The 24,783-nt window shown below is 42.3% G+C and overlaps 1 protein-coding gene across 7 annotated transcripts in view; it reads right to left on the reverse strand.

Moving 5' to 3' along the window:
* Positions 1-24,783, reverse strand: part of LOC106560362 (mitogen-activated protein kinase 10) — a 145,029-nt gene that overhangs the window by 59,080 nt on the left and 61,166 nt on the right. For 6 of the 7 annotated variants that reach the window (XR_006756964.2, XM_045687882.2, XM_045687885.2 and 3 more), the window contains exons 4-8: positions 12,124-12,253; positions 11,502-11,560; positions 10,097-10,235; positions 9,519-9,684; positions 7,620-7,691 (exon numbers count right to left, since the gene is read on the reverse strand). Coding sequence is in view for 6 of the 7 variants with exons in the window: in XM_045687882.2 (XP_045543838.1) it covers positions 7,620-7,691; positions 9,519-9,684; positions 10,097-10,235; positions 11,502-11,560; positions 12,124-12,253 (566 nt within the window). In the remaining variant the exon portion in view is untranslated. Of the gene's footprint in view, positions 1-2,580; positions 2,680-7,619; positions 7,692-9,518; positions 9,685-10,096; positions 10,236-11,501; positions 11,561-12,123; positions 12,254-24,783 lie in introns of all 7 variants that reach the window. The other variant, XM_045687903.2, reaches the window with a different exon arrangement.

Consider the following 24,783-nt stretch of genomic DNA (forward strand, 5'->3'; position numbering starts at 1 on the left):
TTTGACATAAATATGAACTTGATTGAACAAAACATGCATGTATTGTATAACATAATGTCCTAGGGTTGTCATCTGATGAAGATCATCAAAGGTGAGTGCTGCATTTAGCTGTCTTCTGGGTTTTGGTGACATTATATGCTGGCTTGAAAAATGGGTGTCTGATTATTTCTGGCTTGGTACTCTGCTGACATAATCTAATGTTTTGCTTTCGTTGTAAAGCCTTTTTGAAATCGGACAGTGTGGTTAGATTAACGAGAGTCTTGTCTTTAAATGGCTGTAAAATAGTCATATGTTTGAGAAATTGAAGTAATAGGATTTTTAAGGTTTTGAAAATCGCGCCACAGGATAGCAGTGGCTGTTACGTAGCGTCCCACCTAGCCCATAGAGGTTAATACTAAAGCTTTTGTTATTACGTTATAGCCCTCCCCATTTCCCATAGCCTTAAAGGGGTTCCAAATGGCAGCCTATTCCCTATATAGTGCAGGGGCCACTATATATGTAAGGACACACGCTGGAGACGAGAAGCAGGTACAGAGAATGAACATTTAATGGAAAACGGACTTCAAACAAAACAAGAACAGTGTCTGGACAGGGTGAACAAAACAACATTACGACAATAATGCTGACACAGGGAACAAAACTGAGGAACAGACAGATATTGAGGGAGCAATCAACAACGTGAACGAGTCCAAGTGAGTCCAATGAGCACAGATGCGCGTAATGATGGTGACAGGTATGCGTAATGGAGGGCAGCCTGGCGCCCTCGAGCGCCAGAGAGGGGAAGCGTGAGCAGGTGTGACAGTACCCCCCCTCTAGGGGCGCCACCTGGGCGAGCCTGACGGGCCAGCTGAGGCATGGGCGCTGGACTAACCGGCTGAGGCGTAGAAGCGCGACGAGCCGGCTGAGGCGTGGGAGCCTGACGGGCCGGCTGCAGCATGACGTGGGATGGGAGCCTGCCGAGCCAACCGAGAAAAGGAAACCTCTCGAGCCAGCTAAGGCGTGAAAGCCCGACGAGCCAGCTGAGGTACCCCCGGTTCCATCAGCGGCAGCACCCGGACCCGACGTCACCACCAAAAACAAAAAACAAGAACTACCTGATGCTTCAAATAGTGATGTCAGCATTCTATAAGGACAGACACTGGAGACGAGAAGCAGGTACAGGGAGTGAACATTTAATAGAAAACGGACATCAAACAAAACAAGAACAGCGTTTGGACGGGCGGAACAAAACGACATTACGACAATAATGCTGAGACGGAGAACAAAACTGAGGAACAGACATATAAAGAGGGGTCAATCAACAACGTGAAGGAGTCCAATGAGTGCAGCTGCGCGTAATGATGGTGACAGGAGTGCGTAATGGAGGGCAGCCTAGTGCCCGAGGGGAAGCGGGAGCAGGCGTGAGAATATAGGGAATAGGGTGCCATTCGGGACATAGTCACAGTGCTAGTGAGCGAGGCCAACACTTCACTGGTGGGAATGATTTCCTCATTGGTTTCCTAGCCCTTTAAATGATTTAAACTGTTTCCTAATGCTGGGTTAAATACATTGCAAGCACATTTGTGTTTAATGTGGGTTTTACAACTAGCAGATAGCAGATTGAAACAGCTCCTAGTTCTCTCTCTAATTTATAACCAATGCTTTATGAATATGCAGATTATTGTACTGGTACTGTACAAAGTTCCAAATGCCAATTGGTGTGATTTTGTGTTAGATTGCTGTTTTTAATGCTGTTTTTATTGGGAGAGATCGATTTCCATTTCCTTTATTACAAATGGCAAATAAACTTGAAACTTGATTTGAATTATCACCACTATTTTGGGATAGGAACAGAGGGGGAAAGGATGGCGTGTGTGTTTGTGTGTGAGGGTGGCCAGGCTGGGGGGGTCTATGTCTTTTTTCTCTCCATCTCGCACAGGTGGGTGCCAGTTCAAAGAGAGTGCCAGCAAGCCAGGACATCCAGAAACACATGACCTCATCCTGCTGGAATGCCGTTTTCATTTCCTCTTTGTCTACATCACACTTTGGGAATCACATCTACACAATGCAGGAAAAGGAGTCCAATCTACACAATGCAGTGAGAGGAGCCTTGGCTTTCATTCCTTAACATTATTCTACATGGCTGTCTAATTTGATTTAAAACATTGCTGGAATTAAAACAGTTCTATATAGATAAATATGTTAATTTGTGTTTAATTAAAAATAAAGTATTGTTTTTTTTATACATATGAGTATCCCTCATCATGAAATTAGGCTATTTTCTAAATGTTCAGATTTTATGATGGTGTTCAAACTGCTCATCTCGATGACAGACCCGATATATTGTAAAGGCTGGAAGAAGGCCAGAATGATGTACGTGTAGCCGATGTGAAATCACTAGCTAGTTAGCTGTGGTGAACTAGTAGCACAGCCAATGTGTCGATGTATTGATACGAGTTACAGTCTACAGACGGAGGCAAGGCTACCTCTCCAAATGTTCTATATAGAACTGCTTTAAGGGCCATGTATGACGCTAGCCATTTAACCCTATACAGTATTTGGTTCTTCTAGCAGTGTACAGTATAGTGTTGATGACAGTACCAGAAGGAGACAAGGAGGCAAGGATATGGTCGGTGCCTGGGAACAGCACTGTTCCTCTTATCACCTCTCCAAAGATGCAGCCCACAGACCACATGTCCACTGCAGCCAGACACAGTCCCATACCAGTAACCCAGCATACATGACATGCAGATACATACATGACACATGTCACGCAAACTCCATAAACCACACACTGCACGCAGACATGCAAAACAATGCCACGTCTTTGTGAGTCCTGTCTGTCATGTAATTGCAAACAAGTTATGTTTTGTGTACCACAACAATGGCTGTTAAACTTAAGACACTGCTGTCTTTGTCAGTTATTATCTAGCAGAGGTCACCAACCGGTCGATCGCGAGACATTCCTAGTCGATCACCAAACATTTCTTTAGAAAAGCCAACGATAAAGTCAATTTTTTTACTTATTCGTGTTTTGCGCTGTTGGCGGTAGATGCACCTGATTCAGAAGCATTGCGAACTGGGTAGGCGAGGTGTTCACATTTGGGACCATTTCATTTGTCTTAAAAGACAAACTCCGCCTACCCGGTGGACCGGGAGATCTGTGGCTAAATAATGTGTGCCTACTGCCCTGGAGATCTGTGGCTAAATAATGTGTGCCTACTGTGCTGGCCAATCCGATAGCTCAAACCACTGTACCTACAGGTTCCAAGACTCTGGCCACAGCAAAGTTTGATACTAGCCTACCTAAGATTTAATAACTTTTAAAACCATGACCAGAGAGAGAATGTCAAAGAATACAGCAAAGAGCTGCTGTTTTTATGAGTGAGTCCACATTTAAGTTTTTATTAAGCACTGTGAACACTATTACAAAACATTATTACAAAACATAAAACACGCTTCTCCCTACTTCCGCTCGCGCTGCAATGAATGAGTAGCCAAGTGTATCGATAGCCCTGCATTTTTATTATTAGCAGCTCATCTTGTCTATTTTAATATTGAGGAATATTATACTTTCTCTGGTCATAGGAACAACATTAATTTGTGCATGAGGCAGATGCGGATGCGGTGCAACTCGAGTTTCTCCAGGTGGAAGACGGTGTCCCCTCTGTCTGGCCAGTCTCACCAGAGGAAAGGAAGGAGAGCAGGGACCGTGAGAGGCGGACCCTCTGCTGCTCTCTCCCTCCCTTTGCTGAGACTAATGTCGTGTTCAAAACAACTGGGAACTGGGAAATCTCAGACATCCGCCTTCAGAGCGTTTAAGACAACTGGGAACTGGGAATTTTGTTTTTGAACGATCATCCAACTCGGAATTCCAAGTCAGAAACTCATCTTTCTGAAGCGCAGACTTTCCGACCTGAAGATCACTGACGTCATGATTTGAGCTCATTTGTTTTTTGTTTTTTAGTTCCCAGTTTATGCTCAGCTGTGCCTCGCAAGTGCTACACCAACTGATCTATTTTGTTATCAAAGCTTTAGTTTTGAAATATATTATTGTCGGGGAGAACAAAATTGGCAGGCCAGGCATATAACCAATATGCTGTGATAATGTATTAGGGCTACTGCACAAACCTTATTCCTAAAGAGCTGTTTTTATTAGGTTAATGTTAAAAAATGTAATCATGTAAAAAAAAACTCTGAGCAATAGATCTTGCTTTTTGACTGCGAAAGTGATCTTGACTCAGAAGAGGTTGGTGACCACTGATCTTGCAAGAGTATGTGAGTAACGTCACACTGTCCTTACAGGGCTTTTCTTAAAGTACAAATCATGCAGAAGAGAACTGTAGGTTCTCGTAACTTCCAGATTTCACTCTGCTGGCGTCTTGATTGGCATTGACTATCATGTTAGGATGATGACACATTGGCCTTACAGTGCATTCTGGATTTCAGCATGAATACAGGTTTCTGAAGGGGTTCAACTCAATTCACTGTTGGTGAATAAATTAATACTTATGATTGATTATTACTTATGACTGATTGTCTAAGAGCCACCCAATATCCTTGTTTTGTCCTGGCATACACCCTGATAGATGCACGCACGCACGCACACACACACCCTCAAAGCTAGAATGCTAAAAATCGGTAATTATCGGCACGCATGTTGCTCTCCCATTAGCTCCAGGGGGTGGCCCGGTGTCTGACCCCACAGTGTATGCAACACACTCCAGGAAGACGCACACGGCGCCAGAAATATTCCAATAAATATTCAGAGTGAGGGATGTCTCATTCTGCCAAAGGGGTGCCAAAATAAAATAGGTTAAATACAGGATGGATTCCCATAGAAATATAATTAGTCATTCCATGATGGATCCATGGCTTTGTCATCACATACTTCAAGTAATTCCTTTATATAAACAGGACTTGGAGAAAAACATTTTTTTTAGGGGTTAATGAATTTATGGTGAATTATTGAAATAGTGATATATTATTATTAAATATATTATTTGAGCTATTAGAGGTGTTGTGAAGCCAGCCAGTACAGTAGCAAGATTGGTTAGAGACAATAGAGCTACGCGGAAACCATTGTACCTAACAGAGGAGTACAGGCCACGTATTGATTTGATTCACCTTCAGAGAGTCTGAGAGTCATAGGGCTCTATTTTCGGCTGCCATTAACGCACGCTCTTTGGCAATTTTGACTTGTAAAAGCCAGGCGCCAGGGTTGGTAATTTACTTGTCTTATATCAGCTTACTTGTGCTGAGGAGGGAGGGGTGGAAATATTTTAGTTGTGTCCTTAAAAACGTGCACCAATGTGCAAATTTCAAGCAGCGCCACTGGTGATATTTAAGACTCACAAAAACCTGTTCTTAGCTGTAACTCAATTGGTTATGGCATCGATTTTTCCAGTGGAGGCGCACAGTAGCCTGATTAATGATTATATGCTAATGTTTTATTAAAATATCACCAGCAGCAAAACAGTCAACAGACATTACATTTTTTTCTTTATATTGGACATTATTTTTGTCCATGCAGCTTCTGTGAAAAGCTTGGACTCATTATGCCCATTGAATGAAAGTTGTCAGTGACTGTAGGGAATCTGTTTAGGCACATCAAGTTATTACAATAGACTGCTTATTGTTTTCCCTTTGTAATTTTGTTAACAAAATGGATCTTCCACTTTCGTCTGTTGGACGTAACTGTCAAATCACGGGAATAGTGGAGCAGGTTGAGAGTTTCAAGTTCCTTGGTGTCCACATCACCAACAAACTAACATGGTCCAAGCACACCAAGACAGTCGTGAAGAGGGCACGACAAAACCTATTCAGGAGAAAAAATTTAGCATGGGTCCTAAGATCCTAAAAAGGTTCTACAGCTGCACCATCGAGACGATCCTGACTGGTTGCATCATTTCCTGGTATGTCAACTGCTCGGCCTCCAACCGCAAGGCACTACAAAGGGTAGTGCGTACGGCCCAGTACATCACTGGGGTGAGCTTCCTGCCATCCAGGATCTCTATACCAGGCGGTGTCAGAAGAAGGCCCTAAAAATTGTCAAAGACTCCAATCCACCCTAGCCATAAGACTGTTCTGCGCTAAGATGTACCATTGCATTAGGTTTGTTAAAATAGAGCTCATAGTAATAATCTAAAAATAAATAGATTTGTCTGCATTTATTTTTCAAAATGTTCAGTATCAGTAGAAAAAGTGCACTGCATGCATTGAATATGTATTTTTTGTGATACAAATAACTTCCATAATCTAACTGTTCATACACTATATATACAAAAGTATGTGGACACACTTTCAAATTAGTGGATTTGGTTATTTCAACCACACCCGTTGCTGACAAGTGTATAAAATCGAGCACACAGCCATGCAATCTCCATAGACAAACATTGGCAGTAGAATGGCCTTACTGAAGAGCTCAGTGACTTTCAACGTGGCGCCGTCATAGGATACCACCTTTCCAACAAGTCAGTTCGTCCAACAAGTTAATTTCTGCCAAGATAGAGCTGACCCGTGAATTGGAAGCATCAAGGAGCAACAACAACTCAGCCGCAAAGTGGTAGGCCACACAAGCTCACAGAATGGCACCGCCGAGTGCTGAAGCACATAGCACGTAAAAATCTGTCCTCGGTTGCAACACTCACTACCGAGTTCCAAAGCTTGCCGCTATTGAACTATGGAGCAGTGGAAACGCGTTCTCTGGAGTGATGAATCAAGCTTCATCTGGCAGTCCAACGGACAAATATGATTTTGGCGGATACCAGGAGAACGCTACCTGCCCCAATGCCTTGTGCCAACTGTACATTTTGGTGGAGGAGGAATAATGGTCTAGGGCTGTTTTTCATGGTTCAGGCTAGGCCCATTAGTTCCAGTGTTGGGACATTTTAGCACTACAGCATACAATGACAATCTTCCAACTTTGTGGCAACAGTTTGGGGAAGGCCCTTTCCTGTTTCAGCATGACAATGCCCCTGTGCACAAAGCGAGGTCCATACAGAAATGGTTTGTCGAGATCGGTGTGGAAGAACTTGACTGGCCTGCACAGAGCCCTAACCTCAATCCCATTGAACACCTTTGGGATGAATTGGAACACCGACTGTGAGCCAGGCCTAATCGCCCAACATCAGTGCCCGACCTCACTAATGCTTTTGTGGCTGAATGGATGCAAGTCCCTGCAGCAATGTTCCAACATTTAGTGGAAAGCCTTCCCAAAAGAATGGCGGCTATTATAGCAGCAAAGAGGGGACCAACTCCATATTAATGCCCATGATTTTGGAATGAGATGTTCGACGAGCAGGTGTCCACATACTTTTGGTCATGCAGTGTAAAATCCAAACATGATTGCAAACACGACATGCACAACTCTTGTTGAAACATTTTCATACAACAAAGACACCTTCCCTGTAAACTAACACAATGTAAGATTTTAAATATACAGAACGTGTGAAATTATAATCTGCAATGCGATTTATGTAACTTTTTTTGAACAATTTCTGTGAGGTCGTACTTTATCGGAGCTCCCGTGTATTAAACATTTTACAGTGTGTTCACAGCTGTCTTTGCGAGGGGAAAATTGCACCCTTATTCTTTGAACGAGATCAACGGCCATTATTTACTTATCTGAATAAGGATACAGTCACGGCCAGGGAACAGGATTTTGTGACGCACCATTTCTCCCATAATGCACCCCACCGACCATATATCCACTGCAGGTACAGAGAGAGAGTGAGAGATAAGTCAGAGGTTAGCATTAGAAAAGAAAACGTAGGCTCTTTCTCAGTTCCTTTATCCTCGATTCCTTGCATCCTTTCTCCTCTCTTCTTTCTCAAAACAAATTAGAGGTGAAGATTCAAGGTCCCTCCCCTTGGACCTTCAAGTTCTCCTCCGATGCGTTTTCAGAATGAGGTGAGGATATGATAGAGGGTGCAAGGAATCGAGGAATTGAGAAAGAACCCTTGTCGGTAGAGAGCTATCGGAAACAAAGTAATTTGAATGTGGCGGATGATTATTCAGACTGAGAAATAATTAGTGTGAGAGAAGAGAGGTAGCATGCAGACAAATGACTATTCCACTAATAAAGAGTAGCAGTTAGAGTCTCCAGGGGCTTTGCTGGTGGCAGGAAATCCATGGTCTGCTCTCTCTGCCTACATCTAGTCTAGTTTTATATTTAACCAGGTAAATTGACTGAGAAGATATTCTCATTTACAGCAACAACCTGTGAAATAGTTACAGGGGAGAGGATGAATAAGCCAATTGGAAGCTGGGGATGATTAGGTGGCCATGAAGGTATGAGGGCCAGATTGGGAAATTAGCCAGGACACCAGGGTTAACACCCTTACTCTTACAATAAGTGCCATGGGATCTTTAGTGACCACAGAGAGTCAGGACTCCCATTTAACATCCCATCCAAAAGACAGCACCCTACACAGGGAAATGTCCCCAATCACTGCAGCATATATATTTTTTAAACCAGAGGAAAGGGTGCCTCCTACTGGCCCTCCAACACCACTTCCAGCAGAATCTGATCTCCCATCCAGGGACCAACGAGGACCAACCCTGCTTAGCTTCAGAGGTAAGCCAGCAATGGGATGCAGGGTGGTATGCTGTGAACCATACAGCTATTCAGTAATCACCAAGGTCAACAGTTAAATACACAAAGAGTACAGAGCTATAAACTGGAGTTGGAGACCTACATTTCCCTCACTAACTTTAAACATCAGCTATCTGAGCAGCTAACCGATCGCTGCAGCTGTACATAGTCCATCTGTAAATAGCCCACCCAATCTACCTACCTCATCCCCATATTGTTTTTATTTACTTTGCTGCTCTTTTGCACACCAGTATTTCTACTTGCACATCATCATCTGCTCATCATCATCTGCTCATCTATCACTCCAGTGTTAATCTGCTAAATTGTAATTACTTGCTACTATGGCCTATTTATTGCCATACCTCCTCATGCCATTTGCACACACTGTATATAGACTTTCTTTTTTTTCTATTGTGTTATTGACTGTACGCTTGTTTATTCCATGTGTAACTCTGTGTTGTTGTTTCTGTCGCACTGCTTTGCTTTATCTTGGCAAGGTTGCAGTTGTAAATGAGAACTTGTTCTCAACTAGCCTACCTGGTTAAATAAAGGTGAAATATATATATTTTTTTAAATAAAGGTTTATTTACGCATTCATTTACTCAATCCATGCAGTGGAGGCTAGAGTTGCTACCGGAAGTAACTTTATCTCATTTTCAAAAGGGTACGCTGATTCGAAACACAGTGCATAAAATTAGGTGTTCAAGGCACACACTTCAGTAATAGATAAGGTGACAAAGAAGAAGATATGCTTGTGTTCTGTGTTACCAGAGGTGTCAGTGAGTTATGGGTGTTAATTGACCTCAACCCTGGCTGTTAGTGCAAGTGCATGTTACAATGTTAGAATGCACCCAGCAGAGGTGTGTTACAGTATTAGAATACACCCAACCAGCAGCATGTTACAGTGTTAGAACACCAGAACACATTCTCGAACCTGTCTTACCGTTCTCTTTGTACCCCATGCCCAGAATGACCTCTGGAGCTCTGTAGTACCGTGTCACCACGTACGGGGTCATCATGAAGCTGGTGCCTGCAGTCCTGGCCAGGCCAAAGTCCAGGATCTTCAGCGTACAATCAGACTTCACCACTATATTGCTAGGTTTCAGGTCCTTCAGAGGGAAAGCAACATCAAAGAGATGAGGATTATTGAGTAAAAGTTTAACGGGTGATGCTAGCTACTACAGTATTTTTATTTTAAATGTCGACAGATGGCGTTTCACAGCAGACAAAACCGGTTGCAACGACGTAATTTCCACCACCGCTGCCCACTGGGTTATGAGCAATGCAAGGTTGAGCATGAGTAATGTTTACTATATCCAGAACATCCTAGTACATAATATCAATGACTAGGGTTACTGCTGGAGACCTGACGGAAAATTTGATTAATTATATTTCTAGGTTGGAGGACGTCTCACCATGTGAATGATGCCAGCGGAGTGCAAGTGTTTGATGCCACACACACACATACGTACAGTACACGTAAAGGCACACGCACTCACACACACACATAAGCCTTCTCACCCTGTGTATAATTCCAGCTGAGTGCAGGTGTTTGATGCCACACAGCATCTGGTAGAGCAGGTAGGACATTCTCTCATGGTCTAGCTCCATCTGAATCACCTGGCATAGGTTGGCATCCATCAGCTCCATCACCAGGTACCTGGGATGGTGATACATACAGTTATAGTATGTTTTCACAACTGGTAATGCACTGAGGCTGAGACTGGCTTTCTGGACACAGATTAAGACTAAAAAGCATGTTCAATGGAGAATATGGCTGTAGTAAAATAATCTCCAGAATGTCACTGTCATCTTTGCTTCAGAAAACCCTCTGAACACCAGAGAGAGACGGGGTAACAAGGAGAGGTTCTAATAGCCTACACTTCGGCATAACTCTTATAATAACTTTCACTGGAATAGAGGTCTAATAAAAGAGATGAGATGCTTCAACCCAAGAGGCCCTACTCTGATGTGGGCTCCCGAGTGGCGCAGTGGTCTAAGGCACTGCATCTCAGTGCTAGAGGTGTCACTACAGTCCCTGGTTTGATTCCAGGCTGTATCACAACCGGCAGTGATTGGGAGTCCCATAGGGTGGTGCACAATTAGCCCAGCGTCGTTAGGGTTCGGCCGGGGTAGGCTGTCATTGTAAATATAAATGTGTTCTTAAATTACTTTCCTAGTTAAATAAAAAAAATACTTATGATTTCCTCCCTACCACATCTCTTCTCTCCTTCCTCCTTTATTCCCCCTTTACATCTATTCTCAACACAATGGACACCACACAGCAGAACATCAATGGGAATCTACATACACTTTGTTTTACAATGATTAATGACTGTCATCGTGCTCGTTACCATATTGAGCATCTTGTCATCTTATCATAATGCCTTGACACACATAATTGACTGAATTCGCAGGTGTATTTCTCCTTTTCTGTACATACAAAAATCTACATACTTAAAAATTATTTTACTGTACATAGAAAAGTCCATACTTTTTTAAATTGCTGTAATACATTTTTTATTTCAAGCACATACTTTGTTTAATTTTTTGCAGTTTTGGATTGAAAACAAACTCCATTCCTCAGAGACACACCATTCCTTGCACTGCCTTAGACAAGCATGCTGCCTTCCATTCACTGCAGTATCAGCAACCTACACATTCATGAATCATTCAGTACAAAGACACAGAGCCTGAGGCTTCAAATTATACTACACTAATATCACTTTCTCTGACATCACTCTTAGTGGTTATTTTCTCACACTGAGAATAATTTAACAAGAGTATTGTAGGTAGGTAATATAATCTTGCTCATCTGAAATCAGATTTAAAAGTCAGATGAAACTAGAAATGTATTTGCCTACATAAAGTAAATATAATCTCACAATTATTCCTTTTTCCTCTGAATATTGTTTACTGTACTTACACATCCTGAAAGTCTTCTAGTGATTTCTGTGGTGTGAAAACATTTAATAAACTGATGATCTGAAAAAGAAAGACAACAGAGAAAAAAACTGGGTCAACATTCAGTATCAGTTTAACCGAGTCTATCTACAGTAACAACAATAACAGCACATTGATTTCTTTTGCCATTTTGAAAACTGGATATAGGGACAGAGACAGAGAAAGAGAGAGAGACAGAGAAAGAGAGGGACATCTGCCCTGTGAGGATTATATCCATGGGAAAAGAGCTCTCTCTCTCTCTCTCTCTCTCTCTCTCTCTCTCTCTCTCTCTCTCTCTCTCTCTCTCTCTCTCTCTCTCTCTCTCTCTCTCTCTCTCTCTCTCTCTCTCTCTCTCCTCTCTCTCTCTCTCTCTCTCTCTCTCTCTCTCTCTCTCTCTCTCTCTCTCTCTCTCTCTCTCTCTCTCTCTCTCTCTCTCTCTCTCTCTCTCTCTCTCTCTCTCCTCCTCTCTCTCTCTCCTCTCTCTCTACGGGGAGGGGACTCACTCTATCAGCACCACAGAATGGGCCAATAAAAGACGACAAAACACAAGCTAGACTATCATCTTGTTATTTGTTTAGCCATAGAGACAGGACATTGTATCTCACATTTTTGTGATTGACACATTTCATGAGCACCAGTTCCCTGTATGCCCTCTTGGCATGGGTCTGGTTCTGAAAGGGTCTGCTGAGCTTCTTGATGGCCACGTTTCTGTCGAGGACTGCATCGTACCCGGCACTGCAGAAAACACAGGACAAAAACATTGAATTAGAACCACAGGAATGTACCAGTCAACTTCCTATCGTATGGGGGGCTTTGTCCATTCTAGTCATTCTGTTTCTATATGACAAAACAGGAAGTGAGTCAGAGACTGCACATGGCAGACAAATGAGAATGATAAGTGAAGTCCTGTGAAAGATTGAAGGGTTTGCTATTGATCAAGATCGGTGGTCCTGGGCTCTTCCAGGGCCTTTCTGTCTGTTCTGACCATGATTGGAAACTAGCCTGGTCCCTGATCTGGTTCTGCTGTATAGCCAACTTCTATGGTAGTTGGCATGCCAAACAGCACATACAGATGTGGGACCAGGCTAGGGTGTAACCATATCAAGCCATTTCTGCTGATAATAGAATTACATAGGGAATACCTGTAGATTGACTTTAATGCAGACTTTTGATGCCAGAGAAAATCCACCAGAACCACCAGTGTAGACATATCCTTTGGGGCCCTGGTCAAAAGTGGTGCACTATATACAGTGCCTTCGGAAAGTATTCAGACCCCTTGATTTTTTCCACATTTTGTTACGTTACAGCCTTACTCTAAAATGGATAAAACAAAAATCCTCAGCAATCTAGACACAATATCCCATAATGACAAAGTGAAAACAGGTCTTTAGACATTTTTGCTAATTTATTAAAAATAAAAAACAGAAATACCTTATTTACATAAGTATTCAGGGCCTTTGCTAGGAGACTCTAAATTGAGCTCGGTGCAACCCAATGGTCACTGTGGAGATGGGAGAACCTTCCAGAAGGACAACCATCTCTGCAGCACTACACCAATCAGACCTTTATGGTAGTGGCCATAAAATAGTTGTGCAGCAAAGCCCCCCATCCAACCTGACAGAGCTTGAGAGGATCTGCAGAGAAGAACGGGAGAAACTCCACAAATACAGGTGTGCCAAGCTTATACCCAAGAAGACTCGAGGCTGTAATCGCTGTCAAACATGCTTCAACACAGGACTGAGTAATGGCTTTAAATACTTATGTAAATGTGATATTTCAGTTGTATATTTTTTTATACATTTGCAAAAATGTAAAAAACCTATTTTAGCTTTGTCATTATGGGGTATTGTGCGTAGATTGATGAGAAAAATGTTTAGAATAAGGCTGTAACGTAATATACAGTACTCATTCAAGCGTTTTTCTTAATTGTTTACTATGTTCTACATTGTAGAATAATAGTGAAGACATCAAAACTATGCAATAACACATATGGAATAATGTAGTAACCCAAAAAGTGTTAAAAACAAATCCCCCCCCCTCCCCCGGAGGTGGATCAGCTTTAATATCGCGGATAGATTGTTGCTTCCATCAATGTAATTGTCTGCATCATTTCCAATCACCCATATATTTTTGGGGTAAATATATATCTATATATATACGAACATACGTACATACACACACATACCCATATACAGTTGAAGTCGGAAGTTTACATACACCTTAGCCAAAAACATTTAAACTCCGTTTTTCACAATTCCTGACATTTAATCCTAGTAAAAATTCCCTGTCTTAGGTCAGTTAGGATCACCACTTTATTTTAAGAATGTGAAATGTCAGAATAATAGTATAGAGAATGATTTATTTAAGCTTTTATTTCGTTCATCACATTCCCAGTTGGTCAGAAGTTTACATACACTCAATTAGTATTTGGTAGCATTGCCTTTACATTGTTTAACTTGGGTCAAATGCTTCAGATAGCCTTCCACAAGCTTCCCACAATAATTTGGGTGAATTTTGGCCCATTCCTCCAGACAGAGCTGGTGTAACTGAGACAGGTTTGTAGACCTCCTTGCTCGCACACGCTTTTTCAGTTCTGCCCACATATTTTCTATAGGATTGAGGTCAGCGCTTTATGATGGCCACTACAATACTTTGACTTTGTTGTCCTTAAGCCATTTTTCCACAACTTTGGAAGTATGCTTGGGGTCATTGTCCATTTGAAAGACCCATTTGCGACCAAGCTTTAGCTTCCTGTCTGATATCTTGAGATGTTGCTTCAATATATCCACATAATTGTCCTACCTCATGATGCCATCTATTTTGTGAAGTGCATCAGTCCCTCCTGCAGCAAAGCACTCCACAACATGATGCTGCCACCCCCGTGCTTCATGGTTGGGATGGTGTTCTTCAGCTTGCAAGCGTCCCCCTTTTTCCTCCAAACATAACAATGGTCATTATGGCCAAACAGTTCTATTTTTGTTTCATCAGACCAGAGGGCATTTTTCCAAAAAGTACAATCTTTGTCCCCATGTGCAGTTGCAAACCGTAGTCTGACCTTTTTATGGCGGTTTGGAGCAGTGGCTTCTTCCTTGCTGAGCAGCCTTTCAGGTTATGTCTATATAGGACTCGTTTTACTGTGGATATAGACACTTTTGTACCTGTTTCCTCCTTCAACTTCACAAGGTCCTTTGCTGTTGTTCTGGGATTGATTTGCGCTTTCGCACCAAAGTACGTTCATCTCTAGGAGACAGAACATTTCTCCTTCCTGAGCGGTATGACGGCTGCGTGGTCCCATGGTGTTTATACTTGCGTACTATTGTTTGTACAGATGAACGTGGTACCTTCAGGCATTTGGAAATTGCTCCCAAAGATGAACCAGACTTGTGGAGGTCTACAATATTTTTTCTGAGGTCTTGGCTGATTTCTTTAGATTTTCCCATGATGTCAAGCAAAGAGGCACTGAGTTTGAAGGTAGGCTTTGATATACATCCACAGGTACACCTCCAATTGACTCCAATTGATGTCAATTAGCCTATCAGAAGTTTCTAACGCCATGACATCATTTTCTGGAATCTTCCAAGCTGTTTAAATGCACAGTGAACTTAGTGTATGTGAACTTCTGACTTCATCTGTATACACAGGGTGCTTTAGCAAACAAACAGCAGAGACCTGAAGACACCATACAACCTGGAACTGAGCTTGCTAGGACAGACCAGAATAAATGTTGTGGATCTTAATGTTTTTCCTCATAACCCTGGACTATCGGACCACCATTTTATTACGTTCGCAATCGCAACAAATAATCTGCTCAGACCCCAACCAAGAAGCATTAAAAGTCGTGCTATAAATTCTCAGACAACCCAAAGATTCCTTGATGCCCATCCAGACTCCCTCTGCCTACCCAAGGACGTCAGAGGACAAAAATCAGTTAACCACCTAACCGAGGAACTCAATTTAACCTTGCGCAATACCCTAGATGCAGTTGCACCCCTAAAAACTAAAAACATTTGTCATAAGAAACTAGCTCCCTGGTATACAGAAAATACACGAGCTCTGAAGCAAGCTTCCAGAAAATTGGAACGGAAATGGCACCACACCAAACTGGAAGTCTTCCGACTAGCTTGGAAAGACAGTACCGTGCAGTATCAAAGAGCCCTCACTGCTGCTCGATCATCCTATTTTTCCAACTTAATTGAGGAAAATAAGAACAATCCGAAATTTATTTTTTATACTGTTGCAAAGTTAACTAAAAAGCAGCATTCCCCAAGAGAGGATGGCTCTCACTTCAGCAGTGATGAATTCATGAACTTCTTTGAGGAAAAGATCATGATCATTAGAAAGCAAATTACGGACTCCTCTTTAAATCTGCGTATTCCTCCAAAGCTCCGTTGTCCTGAGTCTGCACAACCCTGCCAGGACCTAGGATCAAGGGAGACACTAAAGTGCTTTAGTACTATATCTCTTGACACAATGATGAAAATAATCATGGCCTCTAAACCTTCAAGCTGCATACTGGACCCTATTCCAAACTAAACTACTGAAAGAGCTGCTTTCTGTGCTTGGCCCTCCTATGTTGAACATAATAAACGGCTCTCTATCCACCGGATGTGTACCAAACTCACTAAAAGTGGCAGTAATAAAGCCTCTCTTGAAAAACCCAAAATCTTGACACAGAAATTATAAAAAACTATCGGCCTATATCGAATCTTCCATTACTCTCAAAATTTTTTGAAAAAGCTGTTGCGCAGCAACTCACTGCCTTCCTGAAGACAAACAATGTACACGAAACACTTCAGTCTGGTTTTAGACCCCATCATAGCACTGAGACTGCACTTGTGAAGGTGGTAAATGACCTTTTAACCTGTTATGGCTAGGGGGCAGTATTTTCACGGCTGGATAAAAAACGTACCCGATTTAATCTGGTTACCACTCCTACCCAGTAACTAGAATATGCATATACTTATTACATATGGATAGAAAACACCCTAAAGTTTCTAAAACTGTTTGAATGGTGTCTGTGAGTATAACAGAACTCATTTGGCAGGCAAAAACCTGACAAGGTTTCAGGCAGGAAGTGGCCTGTCTGACAAGGTGTCGTTCTTCTTGTCTCTGTTTATTGAAGAGTGAGGATCTTAGCTGTCCCGTGACACTTCCTACGGCTGCCATAGGGTCTCAGAAGGCGGCAAAAAGCTGAATCGTGGCTTTGCAGGCTCTGGCTGAAAAAAAGTAGCGCGTTTGGGTAGTGGCTGGTTACAGTACTGTGAGACTCAGGCTCGTGCCCGCGTCGACCGAAAGCTTTGTTTACTTTCCTCTGTTTAGCTAAAAGGAGATTCCCGGTCGGAATATTATCGCTTTTTTACGAGAAAAATGGCATAAAAATTGATTTTAAACAGCGGTTGACATGCTTCGAAGTACGGTAATGGAATATTTAGATTTTTTTTGTCACGAATTGCGCCAATGCGTGCGACCCAGATTTACCATTTCAGATAGTGTCTGGGACGCACGAACAAAATGCCGCTATTCGGATATAACGATGGATTATTTTGGACCAAACCAACATTTGTTATTGAAGTAGCAGTCCTGGGAGTGCATTCTGACGAAGACAACAAAAGGTAATCAAACTTTTATAATAGTAAATTGGTGAGTGCTAAACTTGCCGGGTGTCTAAATAGCTAGCCCGTGATGCGTGGGCTATGTACTTAGAATATTGCAAAATGTGCTTTCACCAAAAAGCTATTTTAAAATCGGACATATCGAGTGCATAGAGGAGTTCTGTATCTATAATTCTTAAAATAATTGTTATGCTTTTTGTGAACGTTTATCGTGAGTAATTTAGTAAATTCTTAGTGAATTCGCCGGAAGTTTGCGGGGGGTATGCTAGTTCTGAACGTCACATGCTAATGTAAACAGCTGGTTTTTGATATAAATATGAACTTGATTGAACAAAACATGCATGTATTGTATAACATAATGTCCTAGGGTTGTCATCTGATGAAGATCATCAAAGGTGAGTGCTGCATTTAGCTGTCTTCTGGGTTTTGGTGACATTATATGCTGGCTTGAAAAATGGGTGTCTGATTATTTCTGGCTTGGTACTCTGCTGACATAATCTAATGTTTTGCTTTCGTTGTAAAGCCTTTTTGAAATCGGACAGTGTGGTTAGAGTCTTATCTTTAAAATGCTGTGAAATAGTCATATGTTTGAAAAATTAAAGTTTTTGTATTTTTGAGGAATTTGTAATTCGCGCCACGCCCTATCATTGGATATTGGAGCAGGTGTTCCGCTAGCGGAATGTCTAGATGTAAGAGGTTAATGACGTCAGACCGAGGTTCTGCGTCTGTCCTCGTGCTCCTCGATCTTAGTGCTGCTTTTGATACCATCGATCACCACATTCTTTTGGAGAGATTGGAAACCCAAATTGGTCTACATGGACAAGTTCTGGCCTGGTTTAGGTCTTATCTGTCGGAAAGATATCAGTTTGTCTCTGTGAATGTTTTGTCCTCTGACAAATCAACTGTAAATTTTGGTGTTCCTCAAGGTTCCGTTTTAGGACCACTACTGTTTTCACTATATATTTTACCTCTTGGGGATGTCATTCGAAAACATAATGTTAAATTTCACTGCTATGCAGATGACACACAGCTGTACATTTCAATGAAACATGGTGAAGCCCCAAAATTGCCCTCGCTAGAAGCCTGTGTCTCAGACATAAGGAAGTGGATGGCTGCAAACGTTCTACTCTTAAACTCGGACAAAACAGAGATGCTTGTTCTAGGTCCCAAGAAACAAAGAGATCTTCTGTTGAATCTGACAATTAATCTGAATGGTTGTACAGTCGTCTCAAATAAAACTGTGAAGGACCTCGGCGTTACTCTGGACCCTGATCTCTCTTTTGAAGAACATATCAAGACTGTTTCAAGGACAGATTTTTTCCATCTACGTAACATTGCAAAAATCTGAAACTTTCTGTCCAAAAATGACGCAGAAAAAGTAATCCATGCCTTTGTTACTTCTAGGTTGGACTACTGCAATGCTCTACTTTCCGGCTACCCGGATAAAGCACTAAATAAACTTCAGTTAGTGCTAAATACGGCTGCTAGAATCCTGACTAGAACCATAAAATATGATCATATTACTCCAGTGCTAGCCTCCCTACACTGGCTTCCTGTTAAGGCAAGGGCTGATTTCAAGGTTGTACTGCTAACCTACAAAGCATTATATGGGCTTGCTCCTACCTATCTTTCCGATTTGGTCCTGCCGTACATACCTACACGTACGCTACGGTCACAAGATGCGGGCCTCCTAATTGTTCCTAGAATTTCTAAGCAAACAGCTGGAGGCAGGGCTTTCTCCTATAGAGCTCAATTTTTATGGAATAGTCTGCCTACCCATGTGAGAGACGCAGACTCAGTCTCAACCTTTAAGTCTTTACTGAAGACACATCTCTTCAGTAGGTCCTATGATTAAGTGTAGTCTGGCCCAGGGGTGTGAAGGTGAACGGAAAGGCTGGAGCAACGAACCGCCCTTGCTGTCTCTGCCTGGCCGGTTTCCCCTCTTTCCACTGGGATTCTCTGCCTCTACCCCTATTACGGGGGCTGAGTCACTGGCTTACTGGTGTTCTTCCATGCCGTCCCTGGGAGGGGTGCGTCACTTGAGTGGGTTGAGTCACTGACGTGGTCTTCCTGTCTGGGTTGGTGCCCCCCCTTGGGCTGTGCTGTGGCGGAGATCTTTGTGGGCTATACTCGGCCTTATACTCGGTATGTTGGTGGTTGGAGATATCCCTCCAGTGATGTGGAGGCTGTGCTTTGGCAAAGTGGGTGGCGTTATATCCTACCTGTTTGGCCCTGTCCGGGGGTTTCATCGGATGGGGCCACAGTGTCTCCTGACCCCTCCTGTCTCAGCCTCCAGTATTTATGCTGCTGTAGTTTATGTGTCGGGGGGCTAGGGTCAGTCTGTCACATCTGGAGTATTTCTCTTGTCTTTTCCGGTGTCCTGTGTGAATTTAAATATGCTCTCTCTAATTCTCTCTCTCTTTCTCTTTCTTTCTTTCTCTCTCTCGGAGGACCTGATCTCTAGGACCATGCCTCAGGACTACCTGGCTTGATGACTCCTTGCTGTCCCCAGTTCACCTGGCCGTGCTGCTGCTCCAGTTCCAACTGTTCTGCCTGCAGCTATGGAACCCTGACCTGTTCACCGGACGTGCTACCTGTCCCAGACCTGTTGTCCCAGACCTGCTGGAACCCTGACCTATTCACTGGACGTGCCACCTGTCCCAGACCTGCTGTTTTCAACTCTCTAGAGACAGCAGGAGCGGTAGAGATACTCTCAAAGATCGGCTATGAAAAAGCCAACTGACACTTTCTCTTGTGTTACTGACTTGTTGCACCCTCGACAACTACTATGATTATTATTATTTGACAATGCTGGCCATTTATGAGCATTTGAACATCTAGGCCATGTGCTGTTATAATCTCCACCCGGCACAGCCAGAAGAGGACTGGCCACCCCTCATAGCTTGGTTCCTCTCTAGGTTTCTTCCTAGGTTTTGGCCTTTCTAGGGAGTTTTTCCTAGCCACCGTGCTTCTACATCTGCATTGCTTGCTGTTTGGGGTTTTAGCCTGGGTTTCTGTACAGCACTTTGAGATATCAACTGATGTAAGAAGGGCTATATAAATACATTTGATTTGATTTTGATTTTGATTTGAGATACAACTTCAATTAGCACTGAGGTGTGAAGTGAGAGGTGTCGATGCCTTTGGGCCCAACAAGTGGCAGCAGACTTTGAAGCCATCCACTGGCATTTTCTACAAGAAATCCAGAAATTAAAGATTCTCTCAAGTGGGTGTGACACCTACTCCCATTGCCTGCTGCACTGCTGCTTGGATTCCACCTGGCGATATGTTCACCGCCTGCCCTGGCCTGTCTCCCTGTCTGCTACAGGTACCCCCACCACACTCCCCCCTCTCTCCTGAGCTTTCGCTCGCCTCCAGCACACACGCACTATTGGGGCGAGTGACTCTGAACTTACAATGGCTAGCCCCAAGTCGTTATTTTTCTTCTTTTTTTTGTTGTGCATTTAGATTTTTGCCTCATGACTCCTGCATGCTTTGTTGACTACAAACTTTCTTTACCCAGCAGTGGGACAGACTGTTTGTTCCCACACTCGGGACTCTGACTCTCTATTGGTTACACTGACTTTGGCCTCCCATCCTATTCTAACCACCTCTCGCTGGCTTTGTATTCATGTTACCTGATGAAAATGCTGTACAATATGATCTTGTTGCCATCTAATGCACATTCAGATGTCATAAATCAGCACTGTCAAGCTCTCCCTGTCCTATGCCGTGCTTTGATTGTATGACTGTTGATGATATCTGGAAATATGCATGTACACCCTGGCACATCTACTGTTGCTAGCCCCAATTCTGACTTGTGCTCTGATATCTGCTTCACTGATTTCTGCTCTCGTAAAAGCTTGGGTTTTCTGGAAGATTATTATCTAAAATGGATCAATTGAAAGTGTGGGTTCACAGCTCCAATCTAGATGTGTTAGTCATTACTGAGACGTGGTTAAGGAAGAGTGTTTTGAATACTGATGTTAACCTTTCTGGTTATTACCTTTTTCGGCAAGACAGATCTTCCAAAGGTGGGGGAGTGGCTATCTTTACCAAGGATCACCTTCAGTGCTCGGTTGTCTCCACCATATATGTCCCCAAACAATTTGATTTGCTGGATTTATGCATAAACTTCAAATGGCTCTTTGTTGACTGTTGCTGGGTGCTATCATCCTCCATCAGCACTGGCCTGTACCCTACCTGCCCAAAGCTCTCTCCTGGCCTCTTACACTAAGTCTGAATTTGTCCTGCTAGATGACCTAAACTGGGACATGCTTAAACTACCTGACCAAGTCCTAAAGCAATGGAGCTCCCTAAATCTTTCTCAGATTATTACCAATCCCACAAGGTATGACCCCAAACACCCAGAAAAGGCTACTCTCCTCAATGTTATCCTCACAAATAATCCTGATAGGTATCAGTCTGGTCTTTTCTGTAATGACCTTAGTGATCACTGTTTTACAGCCTGAGTTTGTTATGGCTGTTCAGTGAAACTATCTGTCCTGATTTGTCATAGACGCTTGCTAAAGAACTTTAATGAGCAAGCCTTCCTTCATGAACTGGCCTCTGTAAAATGGTACAGAATCAGCTTGATCCTCTCTGTCGAAGACGCTTGGACCTTTTTTTAATATTTTCAGTGGTATTCTCAACAAACACGCCCCCATAAAGGAAACAAAAATTTAAAACCGGTTCAGCCCCTGGTTCGACCATGATCTTGCAGAGTTACTCCACCTCAAGAATTGCATTTGGTGAAAGGCTCGGCACACGCATACTCAGGCTCAGGCTCGTGTTCAGGCAAATGAGATATAAGTGCACTCAAGATATCCGGAAGGCCAAAGTTAGTTACTTTAAGGAGCAGTTCTCTCTCTGTGGGTTTAACCCCAAGAAGTTCTGGAAAACGGTTAAAGACCTGGAGAATAAACCCTCCTCCTCACAACTGCCGATGTCCATTAATGTTGATGATGTGGTTGTTACAGACAGGAAGCACATGGATGAGCTCTTTAAGGATCGTCAGATAACGGTGCTCTCGAACGGCTAGGATGTTCTTTAACATTTGGCCATCAGATTTGCCACTAATGCTCCTAATAGGACACGTCACTGCACTCTATACTCCTCTGTAAACTGGTCGTCTCTGTATACCCGTTGCAAGACACAGTGGTTGATGCTCATTTATAAAACCCTCTTAGGCCTCACTCCCCCCATCTGAGATATCCACTGCAGCCCTCATCCTCCACATTCAACACCTGTTCTACCAGTCACATTCTGTTAAAGGTCCCCAAAGCCCACACGTCCAAGGGCCGCTCATCTTTTCAGTTCGCTGCAGCTAGCGACTGGAACGAGCTGCAACAAACACTCAAACTGGACAGTTTTATCTCAATCTCTTCATTCAAAGACTCAAGCATTCGTGACGTATTGTTGTCTCTACCTTCTTGCCCTTTGTGCTGTTGTCTGTGCCCAATAATGTTTGTACCATGTTTTGTGCTGCTACTATGTTGTGTTGCTACCATGCTGTGTTGTCATGTGTTGCTGACTTGCTATGTTGTTGTCTTAGGTCTCTCTTTATGTAGTGTTGTCTCTCTTGTCGTGATGTGTGTTTTGTCCTATATTTATTTTTCATTTTTAATCCCAGTCGCCGTCCCCGCAGGAGGCCTTTTGCCTTTTGTTAGGCCGTCATTGTAAATAAGAATTTGTTCTTAACTGACTTGCCTAGTTGAATAAAATAAAACATTTTAACAACCAGTTAATCCAATAAAATTACCCTTTGAATGTGATGTTACAGTACATAACACTGTTTTGACATTAGGCAATACACTTGCACTACTCATTAACATTGACTGAAAATCACATTTCCATATTTTCAATCCCATGTCTGATCAAAGGTGTGATCATTGAAGACATCTTTCATAATCATTGATACAAAAAATAAATGTATTGTTTAATTACAACATACTGTAGGTATACTGTAATCAAATAAAACTAAATGAAAAAAACTATGTTTCGCAGGCACTAGTTTGCATTAAGCCTGTCTTGAGCATTTGGCCATAGGTTCTCATCGACATTGCAGTAAATGTGCCCATTGTTCATGTACTTAGGGAAAAACCTTTTTGGCATGGCGAACCCAAGCCTGACACAGGTCTGGAACGATGACATTGCATTGCATACCACCCTCATCCATGGCCTGAATGAGGGTGGTACTCTCATGGGTATGGCAATGATACATCTTTCACCTGTACTGTAATCGTCATGTATTGTATTTTACAGTATTGTATTGTAGTGGTCCTGTACTTGACTCAGTTTGTATGGCACTAGCAACACCAGAGTATGGCACTAGCAACACCAGAGTTGTGGGTTCAATTCCCACTGGGGTCACATACGGAAATGTGCAGTCTCACTGTTGTCACATTGGATAAAAGTGTCTGCTATGTAAATGGGATATATTGTATTAAGGTATTACAGTAATTTATTGGCCAATGCAATTTTAGTAAAGCAGTGTAAACCCCACCAACTTCATTTTGGATACATGTTTACTGTACAGGGTATGCATTTGTTACATACAGTACATCTCTGATCTTGTCAACATCAGATAAAATTTACTGTAAAGCAAAATCATAAGTCATCATCATAATAGTACATTACAGTATACACTGAGTATACAAAACATTAAGAACACCTGCTCTTTCCATGACATAGACTGACCAGGTGAATCCAGGTGAAAGCTATAATCCCTTATTGATGTCACTTGTTAAATCCACTTCAATCATTGTAGATGAAGGGGAGGAGACAGATTAAAGAAGGAATTTCAAGCCATGAGACAATTGAGACATTGATTGTGTATGTGTGGGTGAATTGGCAAGACAAAATATTTAAGTGCCAATTTGTAAGTCGCTCTGGATAAGAGCGTCTGCTAAATGACTTAAATGTAAATGTAAATGTGAATGGGGTATGGTAGTAGGTGCCAGGCACACCAGTTTGAGTGTGTCAAGAACTGCAACGCTGCTGGGTTTTTCATACTAACAGTTTCCCGTTAGTATGAAATCTTAAACAAAATGTATCAAGAATGGTCCACCACCCAAAGGACAGCCAGCCAACTTCAAACAACTGTGGGAAACATTGGAGTCAACATGGGCCAGTATCCCTGTGGAACGCTTTCGACACCTTCTATGCCCCGACGAATTGAGGCTGTTCTGAGGTCAAAAGAGGATATTAGGGAGGTGTTCCTGATGTCTTGTACATTCTGTGTATATCATACTTTATATATTTCTAATTTACAGACATACATTTTCATTATGTAGTTCTCAAAATCTGTAGTAGACAAACCAGTTTACCATCTATAGGTTTACCAAACGGTTTAGCGATGATCAATTAAGAGCAGTCAGATTAAGTAATAGTAAATGTATTTTAACAAATGAGAAGAGAGCCATATTAAAGGTTTTGTGAGCATTGCATTGTGAAAGGCCATTACTTTATAAGAACATGTATTGCAATGAAACACTGATTAAGTTTGGTGAAGAATGTACTGTATGATTGTGTGTTGTACTTAGTGAATAAAAAATGTGCTTAGAGTTTTGCAACAAATATCTTTATGATGATCTGTTTTGAGTTTTGCACTAAGAGTGAAAATACTGGTGAAAATCGTACCAAAGCGATAAC

The sequence above is a fragment of the Salmo salar genome, chromosome 01 (assembly GCF_965601325.2).
Source record: "Salmo salar chromosome 01, fSalSal1, whole genome shotgun sequence".
NCBI lineage: Eukaryota > Metazoa > Chordata > Actinopteri > Salmoniformes > Salmonidae > Salmo > Salmo salar.